Source organism: Ziziphus jujuba, chromosome 3 (assembly GCF_031755915.1).
Source record: "Ziziphus jujuba cultivar Dongzao chromosome 3, ASM3175591v1".
NCBI classification, from domain to species: Eukaryota; Viridiplantae; Streptophyta; class Magnoliopsida; order Rosales; family Rhamnaceae; genus Ziziphus; species Ziziphus jujuba.
The window spans coordinates 27598609-27611764 of record NC_083381.1 but is presented as its reverse complement, the minus strand read 5'-3'; the positions used below and the strand labels follow the sequence as shown (position 1 = coordinate 27611764).

The 13156-nt window shown below is 35.7% G+C and overlaps 2 protein-coding genes across 4 annotated transcripts; one reads left to right on the top strand and one right to left on the bottom strand.

Annotated features, from left to right (window-relative positions):
- Window positions 1-1416: 1416 nt before the first annotated feature.
- On the bottom strand, window positions 1417-3319 carry LOC107423355 (peptide methionine sulfoxide reductase B5). Its single transcript, XM_016032898.4, has 3 exons — window positions 3019-3319; window positions 1909-2065; window positions 1417-1780 (listed from the first exon to the last, which is right to left on the bottom strand). The coding sequence occupies exons 1-3, from the start codon at window positions 3111-3113 to the stop codon at window positions 1622-1624; spliced, it is 411 nt and encodes a 136-aa protein (XP_015888384.3). The 5' UTR covers window positions 3114-3319; the 3' UTR covers window positions 1417-1621.
- A 244-nt stretch (window positions 3320-3563) lies between these two features.
- LOC107423353 (SAC3 family protein B) lies at window positions 3564-12021 on the top strand. 3 transcript variants are annotated; one of them, XM_016032896.4, is made up of 15 exons: window positions 3564-3885; window positions 4165-4320; window positions 4572-4667; window positions 5054-5284; window positions 5491-5688; window positions 5766-5965; window positions 6150-6250; window positions 6343-6558; window positions 7175-7402; window positions 7523-7614; window positions 7692-7785; window positions 8527-8619; window positions 8731-9506; window positions 9596-9710; window positions 10126-12021. In XM_016032896.4, exons 1-15 carry the CDS (start codon window positions 3728-3730, stop codon window positions 11854-11856), a joined length of 4485 nt encoding a protein of 1494 aa, XP_015888382.3. In that variant the 5' UTR covers window positions 3564-3727; the 3' UTR covers window positions 11857-12021. The 3 variants fall into 3 exon arrangements, with proteins under 3 accessions (XP_015888382.3, XP_048332988.2, XP_024931752.3); XM_048477031.2 differs by having other exon boundaries at window positions 5485-5688; XM_025075984.3 differs by lacking the exons at window positions 3564-3885; window positions 4165-4320; window positions 4572-4667 and having other exon boundaries at window positions 5146-5284; window positions 5372-5688.
- The last annotated feature ends 1135 nt before the right edge of the window (window positions 12022-13156 follow it).

Below are 13156 nucleotides of genomic sequence, written 5' to 3'. Positions count from 1 at the left end.
AGGGTTTCACCCTTCTTATGTTGAAAAGAAATGTGTGGTAAGGTCACTTAAATTTATTTTAAAAAAATATCGTTATTAAAAAAATATATATATATCAGTGAAATAAAAATATAAGAATCGCGGTCAAATTTTTATAAAAAAGGAAGGAAAAAGAAACCACTTTTAGTTGGTCGGTAGTAATGGATACTAAACCAAAAAGTAAACTTAATTAAAAAACCAAATAATATATTCCAGTTTAGGAGACGAGAGTTAAACAGTGTCAAATCTGATATATGGAAAAAAAAAAAAAAAAGTCGAATCTGATATATAAAAAAAGGAAATAAGAAATCCTTTTATTATAAATATATTTAAGTCTGATATATATATTTTTTTACACATATATTTTCAAGTGTATTTGAATTAAATATATATATATATATATATTATATAGATATATTAACTAAATATTTTTATCATGTTCTGATTATTTTACTCAATATATTATTTTATTATTTTTTAATCAAATTTGCTTTTGGTTTAGTATTCATTACTACCGACCAACTAGAAGTGGTTTATTTTTCTTCTTCATTTTTTCAAAAAATTTAATGGCTATTCTTATATTTTTATTTAACGGATGTTTTTTTTTTTTTTTTTTTTTTGAATGACGATATTTTTTAAAAATAAATTTAAGTGAACTTACCGTACTCTTTCAACAGAAGAAGGGTGAAACCCTTCAACAGGATGATTGTTTTTTGAAGCAAACTCAGGTGTTTGAGCTCTCTTTCTCTGTCTTTTATATTGTCTTATGCTTGTGTGCCCTTCGACCCATCTTATGCCTGTTTGCTTAGCATCATTATGTGGTGCCACGTGTCTGCTTGTGATGCTTGGAAAAATATGCTTTTAGGTTTGGGAATTTGATTCCAGTGTACTACTGTATTGTAGTATACTACTAATGTTAAAAAACTGTGGTCTCTTTTTTATTTTGATTTAAGCTCACTACCGTGGAAACATCATATAATGGTCTCAATAAAAATGAGGATGATTATATAGTTATAATCCATATGATACTATGATGGATGATGAGGGCCTCAGAAGCAAACCAGTAAAGAGTACAGACAGAGCAAAAGCACCGTCCATTTTCTTTCCATGTTAACAAAAGTTCTCCATTAATTACTGGGGCGAAAAATGGCAGGTCTTGGAGGACAGATTGCGAAAGTTGCCTATTCTGGTTTTTATACATTGTATTTCTGCTATACCTTTCAAATCAATCTCTTAATGGTCCCTAACTATCAGTCTGCCGGTTTGGGTACGAATGGCCGCTTTCTATTTATTTGTTAATCTAGACAAATTCCATAATGGCCTGTTTCCATTCTACATGAAGGATGATTCAAAAACGAAAAAAAGTTCAATAGGGCTTTCTGTAATCAAATGCACATGTGAGTGAAGAGTAGGATATTTTTCACATACTTGAAAAGATATTATTCAGCAGAGAAGTTTTATTGGCATTCATAGTTACACACAGGCATCACTCATCATCATTTAGTACTCATTAAATCAGTCTTTCTTCAAGCGAGAAACAACTTTACACAATAAGCTAGATCTTCAGTGATGTTCAGCTTCTGATGGATAACGACTTCAAACTTCACAGTGAAGCATTCGCCTGAATAAACTTGAGGGAAACGCTGTTGACACAGTGGCGTTCATCTGTTGGAGTTTTGAACCCTTCCCCTTTAAAAACATGGCCCAAGTGCCCACCACAAGCTGCACAAGTTATCTCTGTTCTTCTCCCATCTGGGTCTGGCTGAAAGATTGTGGTTTTCATGTTTATCGATTTAAGAACAAAGAATCAATCATTTCATAACAACAAGGAAAGCAACATTTGTATTCAGCAAAGAACATATAATAAATAAAGGAGCAATTGAAACTCACAGAGCGATTTATAGCTCCAGGCAGACCCTCAAAATATGCAGGCCAACCACAGCCAGAGTCGAATTTGGTAGTAGACTTATAAAGTGGTGTTCCACATCCAGCACAGTTATAAACCCCTTCTTCATAGAATTTGTCATATTTCCCAGTTCCTTTCTCTCTGTAATGCAACAAAACATGATTGACATAATTGATCATAAAGATTGGCCCCAAAATAGTGGGGAACTTTTTCAAGCTTTTCTTCCTAGCCAGCTAAAGGAAATTCTAATCCATATGAGATTATTTAGACTATTTAAAGACTTAAGGAGATTTGGCATGTTGATTTAGTGAATTAGCCAGAATAGTGAAATACATGGAGACAACATGATTGTCAATTCCATCATTTGGAAAAACCAGAACTTTCAAAAAATTAACCAAGAAAAAAGTGGAAACAGGAACAAGAAAAATAAAAAATTTGAAAAAAAAAACTCAGAAATTCTATTATGACAATAATCAGTAGAATATGCCATGCTAAACATCAGCATCAGAGAGAAACCAAGAACCTTAAACCGTATGACAAACAAATCAACAAAAATACAAAAGGGGTTTACCCATAAATCAAATCCAAAATCCAAAGACACAATAGTGGGGAACTTTTTTAAGCTTTTCTTCCTAGCCAGCTAAAGGAAATTCTAATCCATATGAGATTATTTAGGACTATTTAAAGACTTAAGGAGATTTGGTATGTTGATTTAGTGAATTAGCCAGAATAGTGAAATACATGGAGACAACATGATTGTCAATTCCATCATTTGGAAAAACCAGAACTTTCAAAAAATTAACCAAGAAAAAAGTGGAAACAGGAACAAGAAAAATAAAAAATTAAAAAAAAAAAACTCAGAAATTCTATTATGAAAATAATCAGTAGAATATGCCATGCTAAACATCAGCATCAGAGAGAAACCAAGAACCTTAAACCGTATGACAAACAAATCAACAAAAATACAAAAGGGGTTTACCCATAAATCAAATCCAAAATCCAAAGACAACCCAAGTCATATAATCAACAAAAGATCAGATTTTGACCATAATAATAGATTCATATGGATATAAGAATTGTGGGAAGGGAATTACTCTGTTCCTTTTTGACGAAGAATCCAAAACTGTTCAGGGGAGAGAATAGCTCGCCATTCTTCCTCTGTTTTCTGAACCGGCACTGCTGCAGCCATTCTTTGTCTTACCTCTCTAACTGTATCGCACGCACTCCAGCAAGTGACTCACTCAGACACCAGGAAGATAGATAAGAGGTAGTGATGAAAATGATTCTGTATTCTCGGGAAAAAATATTAATTTTCCAGCAAAGTGAACGTGGACAGAAAATTGGATTAAGTAGAGATTCTTTTTCAGTCAACGTTGTACGAGGAGAGTGTGCAATCGATTTGCAAACTGAAAGTGATAAAAGAACGGACAAAATATTTATAAAAAACAAGGAAGTAAAATTTACACGTGTCACCAAAATAGGCATCGGTTACCATATTTATATCACCACCGCAAGTACGTTCATTAAAAAAATAAAAAAATAAAAAAATAAAAACCTAAAATTTGGGCTGGACTGGGCCTAGTCTCTGGGTTTCACACCCAAACAGGCAACATTAAAATACGACACCGTTTTAAAATTTTCTGGCACAGATTGCCATTTTTACTGTGTGGATCGTCTTTCTCTTTCGGAGAAGGAGAAGGAGAAGGAGAAGGAGGAGAATATTAGGATTGAAGTCGGCAACTGGAGGAGTGTGTTTTATAGAAACCGAAACCCTAATGTGAGTGAGGAAGACGGAGAAGAAGAATGACCGGATTAGGGTTTGGTGGATTCGCAAACCATCCAGGTCCGACATCAAAACCCGCCGATTCTTTCCCGGTTTTCGGAAATCCTGCTCGGTCTCCTTCCCTTTCTACGCCAACTACTCCACCATTCTCTGATTCTCCACCTCTGCGGTCTCCTAGGTTGTCTTTTTTCTCTTTCAAAATTCTTTTTTTTTTTTTTTTTCTTTTCCTTGTAATTTGCCTTCTCGCATTGCTTTCCTTTTCCGCGAAAACGCTAAGATTTTGTGGGAAAGATTCCATCTTTTTTTGGCTATACAAATTGTGGAAAGCTATTCTGAATTTCAGTATATAAATATATATCTGGGCGATTTGTTCTGGTAGTACGTGCGCTATGGAGAGCACCTAAGAGAGAAAAAAAAAAAAAAATTGATACTGATGGATGGTTTTTGGTTCTTCCAGTCCCTTTCATGAATGGGGTAATGGACAAAGGTCTTTCTTTGAAAATGATGATAGAAGACCTATGGTAACAACTTTGGTTGCTAATCGTAATTCTGGAACCAGCGTCACTGCAAAAGCTACAAGGTTCCATGAAATTGAACAAGGTGTCGCAAGAAAGTGAGTTGTTATATCTTTCCTCTATATTGTTACTTCTTGACAAAATATAAAAGAAATTTTTTATTTTTTATTTTTTTATTTTATTTTTTTGTTGCTGTTATAATTGTTTCTGATATTGGGGTGCCCACATTTTGGTGCATTTCGTATTATCTGACTGTTTTTGGTTTGGCCTGTTGGGCAATTACCTTCCATTTTAAAGATAATGAAGCATGCATTAGTAGTTGCTTAGATTTGGTTGTTGATATTTGCAGTCACTTTGTTCCTCCGAGAGCTCAAACACCTGAGTTTGCTTCCAAAAACAGTCATCCTGTTGAAGGGTTTCACCCTTCTTCTGTTGAAAATGTGCGGTAAGTTCTATGTTCTTCTCTCTCTGTCTTTTGTATTGTCTTATGCTTGTGTGCCCTTCGACCCATCTTATGCCTTTTTGCTTAGCATTATCATGTGGTGCCATGTGTCTGCTTGTGATGCTTGGAAAAATATGCTTTTAGGTTTGGGAATTTGATTCCGGTGTACTAATGTATTGTAGCATACTACTAATGTTAAAAAACAGTGGTCTCTTTCTTATTTTGATTTAAGCTCATTACTGTGAAAACATCATATAAAAATTATCTTTTTGTTTTGTTTTCATTATAACTTAAAGACATAGACAGTTGCCTTTGCATAATAAGTTTATTTAATCCTCTGCCCTCCTCTATAGGCCATTACTCTTATTGAATTGTTGTGTGATACACAGGCCTGCTTCACCATCCCCTTCATTGGATGGTCGACCAAAATTTTCAGGCCCTTATACCTTTTCACAGGCTACAGTCCGACCCTCAGTTTCACCTTATGACGTGGATTTTCTGTCTGAAACCGATGATGCCCAAGTGTCGAAAGGCCCAAAAAGAATGAGGTCCCCTACCATGCCATCTGCAATTGGAACTGATAATGACCATTCTCATTTTCCTCGAAACAATTATAAAAAGTAAGCCACGTAAACTTTAGTACCTATTGAGTTGTTAATGTCATTTATCATTACCTAATTTCTTAGTTTTATTTGTGTGGCATAAAGTCTCTAATGACCCCACCACCCGTAAAGAGTTACAAAACTGAATGTAACAAATATCTTTAAGTGAAAGTGTGTGCTTTCCTTGTCAAGCCTTTATCTTCTTCTCCTGCAATGAGTGCTAGGTCAAATGTTATTGTCAGCACACATGAGTCTCAAGCACCACAGAGGTCTCCTCCGTCTGAAAAATATGCCGTCTATAAAGTTGCTGCTACCAATCCCACCAGCTTTGCAGTGACCAAAAGATCAAGGTCACCTCCTTTACTTTCTGAGGATGTGGCTTCTATTGGAAACCCATGTACTACTCAAGATGGTACTGAAAGGTAAAATCTGTGCACATTAACTTAATGCATATCTAAGTTATTTTTTATGTTTTCTAATATTCTGAAACAATTTGCAGGGAAATAGAAGCCAAAGCAAAGCGACTGGCCCGCTTCAGGGTAGAATTAGGTGAAAACATGCAAACCCGTGATGATGATGTAGAGCAAAAGGTTTCTGCTAATAAACTTGAGAAAGACAAATTAGGTCCAGACCATTCTGAGTATGAAAGCTTGAAGCCTTCTGGTATTATTACTGGGCTTTGCACAGATATGTGTCCAGGTATGTCTCTCAACTACTCTTTTGCTAGCTTACTGACAAATGGTTGCCACTTGCATTCTTGTGATCATGTATTTGGTACATAGTACTCTTTGAATTTAGTTCATGGAACTTTCATATTTTATTTGAGAACTGTCTAAGAGTTTAAATCTTTTTTAAGTAATTAGAAGAATTATTTGTGATTCAGAGTCAGAAAGGGCAGAACGAGAGAGAAAAGGGGACCTTGATCAATTTGAACGCTTGGATGGGGATAGAAATCAAACCAGCAAACACCTTGCTGTTAAAAAAGTAGGGCTTATTTTACTTTTTATTATATTAAAACATTAGTACTTTAGTTATATTATTCTTATAAAGTAAAATACAATGTAATTCTTATGCAGTATAATAGGATGGCGGAGAGGGAAGCAGACTTGATAAGACCAATGCCAATCCTGCAGAAGACAATTGATTATTTGCTCAATTTGCTGGATCAGCCTTACAACGACAAGTTTCTTGGCATATATAACTTCTTATGGGATAGGATGCGAGCAATTAGAATGGACTTGAGAATGCAACACATATTCAATCAAGGGGCTATTACAATGCTGGAGCAGATGGTACATATTTATAACTCATTTCATAAGAATGCCAAAATGTTTGTATGAAAATAATAGCTGTTTCTCCAATCTTTATCATAAATATATGTTTGGAAACGTAAGTTTGATATACAAGAAATGCTGCAATTGCATCATGCTGACAGGATAAGGAGGAGGACTTATTCCAGATTTCTCATGCTTGTGGCTTAGCAATTAATAAGCCAGCCAACCTTTTGATAAAATGCTTTAATTCTTTTGGTGGGAACAGGCTTTGGTGTGAGTTTCAGACAAGCTGTTATAACTATAAAACTGATCTGATAATATGGTGAATCTAATTATTTTGCTGTAGCACCTAGCATATTTTATTTTTATTATTCCTGCTACAAGAGGGAGGGAGGGAGGTAGGGAGAGCTCTCTCTCTCTCTCTCTCTCTCTCTCTCTCTCTTTCTCTAAGAGAAAAGTCTTTAAGACTTTTCTAGAGACCTTTATATATGTAATTATTCTTTAAGACTTTTCTCTTGTGTTTACATATTCACAATCATAAGAATTCATATATTTGTTATTTAAAATGGATGAGTATATTCCATTATATATGCAATTATTCTTAAGACTTTTCTCTTGTTGATTGTTTTCTCAGATAAGACTTCACATAATCGCCATGCATGAATTATGTGAATACTCTAAGGGAGAAGGCTTCTCTGAGGGTTTTGATGCGCACCTCAATATTGAACAGATGAATAAAACATCAGTTGAATTGTTCCACTTGTATGACGATCACAGAAAGAAAGGAATGCATATTCCCACAGAAAAAGAGTTTCGAGGTTATTATGCGCTTCTCAAACTTGACAAGCATCCTGGATACATAGTAAGTTATATGCTAAGCTTTTTCTTTTCGTTTTTTTTTGGTAAGAAAGTCATATACTAAGCTGCTTGGTTCTATAGGTTTCAGTTTCTTGGCATTAACAAAAAAATCATTGCATGCTAGGTTGAACCTGCAGAGCTCTCACTTGATCTTGCAAAGATGACTCCAGAAATAAGGCAGACTGAAGAGGTGCTGTTTGCACGTGATGTGGCAAGGTTGTTGCTTCCCTTCAAGTTATTTACTGGTTACATTGTGAATCCTAATCTTACTATTGAATTGATTTTCTTTTCAGAGCTTGTAGAACAGGAAACTTTATTTCCTTCTTTCGGTTGGCAAGGAAAGCGAGTTATCTTCAAGCATGCTTAATGCATGCTCACTTTGCAAAGGTATGGGTAACTTGGCATTTCGTCTTGTTCATATTCCAAATCAATCTTTGGATCTTTGACTATTTAGAGAATAAGACTGTGAAGGTTATTTGTCACGTTTTTAGCTTCAAACACGGTGAATGGTGGTCAATGTGACATTTGCATTTGATTTTCTGCTTCCCTTGTGGCTATATCATGTAGCACAGCTAATTAATTACATACCGTTTTCTGTTTTTAAAGTCTTTTTGTATATTGAAAATATATAATGCTAATCATGCCATTCACATTGTTATCATTCTCTTTTCCCCTAATCATATAGTTATCTTGTTTATCCACTAGTAGGTCTATTTGAAGATAGAATCCTAATCCTGAATAATGTGTTCAAATATAACCCATTTGGGTACAGCATGTATTAGAAGAAGTGCAGCAAAATTTATGAGCAATGATGTGGAAACTACATAAATTGATTTAGCAGTACATTTTGTCCTAGATTTTACTAATTATAACTGTTTTCTTCCTTGAATGATTCCAATTGTTTACTCATATGCACATGAACATCGAAACCAAAATGGAGATTGTGGGGTTCAATCATTAGTCTACTGCCATAATGTAACAAATTATCTCCATAGTTCGTCAGTTTTATATTTTTGTTGCTTATGTTTGGGTTCTACTGTTAGAACTATATATTTGCATGAGATACTGACTTACCTGCTCATCTACATGTTTAGCTATGATGTCTCATGTGATATTCTGTTTGTTCAGCTAAGGACGCAAGCACTAGCCTCTTTGCATGCTGGTCTCCAGAATAACCAGGGTCTCCCCCTTGCCCATGTTGCCAAGTGGCTAGCAATGGAGGTATACATTTCTTTTGGGTGGTGGTGAATTTCAATCAATTTTGCATTTCCTGTGGGCCGTGCTTCTGTTCCAACCTGTCTTATGCTTTTGTGCTTTGGTGATCATAATTAGGAAGAGGACTTGGAAAGTCTTTTGGAGTATCATGGGTTTGTGATAAAGGTATTTGAAGAGCCATATATGGTGAAGGAGGGGACATTTATCAATGGTGATAAGGACTATCCTACCAGACGTTCTAAGCTTGTTGATTTTAAAAGATCAGGAAGGATAATTGAGGATGTGTTGCCCTCTATTCATATCATATCCATGCCTTTTAAAGTACCAAATGAAATGGCCGAGACAAGTAAGAGCAGTCTGAAAAGTGTTCCATCTGTAGAAAAGGAAAGTTTTGTCTCTGATATTCCACCAGCCATTGAAATGGTTGGGGCTGTTAGTGCAGTTGATGAAGATTTGCCTGATATTCGGGCTGCTGCATCCCAAAAGGAGTGCGTACAACCACAACCAATAATTAAAGCGCCTGTAATTGGTCAGCAGAGTAAAGATGACCATCAGATGTCTGGTATCCTTCCTTTGCCATGGGGTTTCTCATTCACCAAAGTTGATAGTCCTGGGAAACCAAAAGATGGCATGATTTTTAGAAACTCTCTGCCCGTACACATGGACACTGGCACAGAAGGAATCCCATTGCAAAGAGTTTCTGAGACGGCTCCTCAAGAGAGTTCTTTAGTTGGTCCATTTAATAAAGAGGAGAATTCAGTACCCCAAACCGTGCTTAATAAATTGGAAGATGAAGTACCTCCTGATATCCTTCAGAAAAATGAAAATTATGATTTGAAGGCGAATTATCAGCATGAAGAAATCACTGAGGCAAAACTGAAGTTGATAATTAGGTATTATAGCTTGTTCTTCTTTGACTGGATTCTAAGATTATTGCCATACCATTTGGCTAACTGTTGGCGAATGCATTTTCGTTGTTCAGGATATGGAAGCGACGTTCTTCAAAGCAAAGGCAGCTACGAGAGCAAAGGCAGTTAGCTTCAGTTGCTGCATTAAGTTCATTGTCGCTGGGGCCACCAATTCATCTGTTACAAGATGTAGGCTTTGCTTCTATCATGCTTCTAACATATTTGTCTGTTCTTTTAATTCAGTTGCTGCACTATATTCATCTGTTCTTTTCTCTCTTTCTTTTTATTTTTAATTCAAAAATAATATTTTTAGACACTTTCTCAGTCCACAGAATATATTTAAGGCTAATAAATACAAAGTTCATGACTCCTGTTGTCTGTTCATCCTGATTTTGTCTACTCAATGAACATAGCCTGTCCAATATTGAATGTCACTTTAGTTTCTATTTTTGCCTTTTACTTACTAAATGAGAAATTGTGTGGTTTAAATTAATTGACCAAGTATTATATATTTAGAAACATACAGGATTTTCTGGCAAATCAAAATTAACCTGGTGAATCAATCTTGATATTTTGTCTAAGCATTTTATATTCTGTTATGCAGCAACCAAGTGTTTCTGGTAAGTTTGACATTGATCAAATTTTGAGGGAGAGAAGTAATAAGCATGGACAGTCATGGTCAACTATTAATGTATCAGAAGAAATAGTGGATACTCTAAGCAGAAGAAACCCAGATGCTAGATGCCTCTGTTGGAAGCTTATTGTGTGCTCTCATTTAAATAACCTAGGAGAAGATAAACTTGGGCAGAGGAACCAAGATGTGCATCCGACAGCAGGCTCATGGCTGCTTGCAAAACTCTTGACTTCCAATGAACCAGAGTATGAAGAGGGTTTGGTGATTTCATCTGCAGGATTGTCAACATGGAGGAAATGCATTCATGGCCAATCAGGAAAAGATATGACCTGCTGCTGGTCTGTGGTTAAGAATGCAGATTTTCATAATCTAACTGAGACTGTGTCTGGTGCAAGTGCTGTTTTGTTCCTTGCCTCTAAAAGCATCCCTTGGAAACTTCAAAAGGACAAGCTCTACGAACTTCTGATGTCAATACCTTCTGGTTCCTACTTGCCACTTTTGATCTTAAGTGACTCTTACAAGGATGGGGTTTCAGATCTTTCCTCCATTATTGTCAATGAATTGGGTCTCCACGACATTGACAAGTCGCGGATAGGCAGCTTTTTCATTGTTTTTCTTGTTGAAAACCAGCAAGTAAATGGTTTTTTCAGTGACAAGAGACTGAGGGAGGGTCTACAGTGGCTGGCAAGCGAATCACCTAGGCAACTTGTTCTTCATTATGTGAAAACTCGTGAACTTGTTCTTAGCCATTGGAATTCTTCATTTAAGGTTTTAAGGCAAATGAAAGACTATGAAATAGATCCAAATGACTTAGTACTAGCTTTCAATGAAGCCTTGGATCAATCACTCGAGGAAATTTCTGCAGCAGCCAAAGAAAATCGTATCGGTTGGCCTTGTCCTGAGATTTCACTGTTGGGGTTCAGTGATGAGTACAGAATCATTGAAAGTTACATACCAAAAATTGGATGGAGTTCGGTTGATAGAATTCAACTCCTAATTTCTGCACTGCAAGGATGCAAACTCCCTGTTTTTCCAGATGGTTTATCCTGTTTGTCGTGTGGTTCATCTAAAGAGATCAAGAACCAGCTTGTAAAACTTGAAAACAGCTTGATCATGTACCTTAGCAAAATGATGGGAATTGAGTTTGCCCTTAGAGAGGCACATGTTATGCTACAAAGACATTGTAAAATTAATCTCCTCGGTTCATCCTTCTACATTGTTCCAAATTGGTTTATGATCTTGTGGAGGATCACTAACTGGCGGTTGATGGGTGTATCCTATGGGGCTTCTTCTTCAGCTTATATTTTGGAGCGTCCAGATTCTAGTTATAACATGGCTGAGTTGGATTGTGGACTTTCACCTATTTACTCGAGTCACCCATCTCTGGATGAAATGATCGAAGTAGGTTTCAGTGGCGAAGTTGATGAGGCTGAAGTTGGTTTCAGTGAAGTTAGCGGTGAAGTTCAAGAGGCTGAAGTTGGTTTCAGTGAAGTTAGTGGTGAAGTTCAGGAGGCTGAAGTTGGTTTCAGTTGTGAAGTTGGGGCTGCCAAGACAAGCCCTATCGTGGAGGATGAATCAAGTCTGGACAAGGCATCTGATATAAACAGTGGGTTGGACAGCAGTCAAACTTTAAGCCTACTGTTAGATAAATGCGAGGATCTACAAAGCATACTTGAAGAAAAACTGTATATCTATTTTTGATCTGCTGATTTTCATGATGTAAAAATTTTGTATATTCAGGGATAGTTCTACATCGATCATCGTTTTTTTCTGTACAGATGAGTAGATCTGCATCTAATCATATTAACAATATACAAATATAAATATGATCAGAAAGCTACGAAAGTCAGCAATTAGATTTGATAACTTTGGCATATTATTCTTAGCCACATGTCTCATTTTTGCTATTTGAACATTGGTTATCTTGTCAATGATAAAACATGCATAATTGTGATACAGAATAGAAGCCAGTAAACCAAAGAATAATAAAATTTAAGAAACGTTACATGAAGGAAAACAGAAGCTGGAAAAAGTTGACAGAATCAAACCATAGCATTTACTTAATGGTCATTTTCGTCTACGACATTATTCAACAAACAACATTATTGATCAACTACTATTTATTTAGCATTGCTGCTATTGTGACAAAACTCTTAGAAAAGACTGTCTAGTTAACAACTTTGAGTTCAATCAACATAGTAATATTAACCAACCAAAAGCCCATCTAATGCTTTAAAGGAAATCATGTTTCTTTACTAAATACATTTAATTCATAAAAAATTATGGGATACATTTGTGATGCATGCAATCTAATTAGCAGAGAATAATGTGCCGAAAATTGGATGGATTTTGGTTGATATATAGAATTGAACCTCTAATTTCTGCACTGGGAGACTAATGAATTGCAAACTTGCTTTCGCTATAGTTCAGGCATGCGATCAAGAGCCAGCGAGTAAAACTTGAAAATAAATAACTTGAGCGTGCACTTTTTTTATATTTTTTATTCTCCTAATCGTTGAAAATATATTGATCGTGTACCTACACAAGTTCTCGAGTACTTGAACTCCATAATTGGTTCCAAACTGGATTATGATCTTCCGGAGGATCACTAATTAGCGAGTGCATGGGTTCGCCTAATTTTCTTCAGCTTATATTTTGAAGTGTCAAACGCTAGTCCAGATTCAACAATTGCCAGAAGCCAAAGTGAATCCAATCCCAACTCAACTCGAAATAATTCCAAAAATATAAACCTAACCCATAAATTTTCCAAAATACAAGCCTAACCCATTAATCAACAATTAATGATCCTATGGAAGATCAAAACACAGATTGGAGTCTTGCTCTTTTATTCCACTAATCTCAATTTTTTTTTTTTTATATCTTTAGAATTGCATTTACCTAAGATATATATATACAAATTCTATGGCTTAACTTTATGTATTTGATTAGGATTGTGGCACTATATCCTATTTGATTAGGATTGAAGCACTACTATTTGATT

Bases quoted from the DNA above. Each gene is read 5' to 3' on its own strand.
- LOC107423355 (XM_016032898.4), bottom strand. From the start codon at position 3,113: ATGGCTGCAGCAGTGCCGGTTCAGAAAACAGAGGAAGAATGGCGAGCT. The intron at 2,066-3,018 runs GTAATTCCCTTC...GTTGCATTACAG, and splicing joins CTTCGTCAAAAAGGAACAGA to AGAGAAAGGAACTGGGAAAT. The intron at 1,781-1,908 runs GTGAGTTTCAAT...ACAATCTTTCAG, and splicing joins CTGGAGCTATAAATCGCTCT to CCAGACCCAGATGGGAGAAG.
- LOC107423353 (XM_048477031.2), top strand. From the start codon at position 3,728: ATGACCGGATTAGGGTTTGGTGGATTCGCAAACCATCCAGGTCCGACA. The intron at 6,251-6,342 runs GTAGGGCTTATT...ATTCTTATGCAG, and splicing joins AACACCTTGCTGTTAAAAAA to TATAATAGGATGGCGGAGAG. The intron at 7,615-7,691 runs GTTGTTGCTTCC...TTTTCTTTTCAG, and splicing joins TTTGCACGTGATGTGGCAAG to AGCTTGTAGAACAGGAAACT.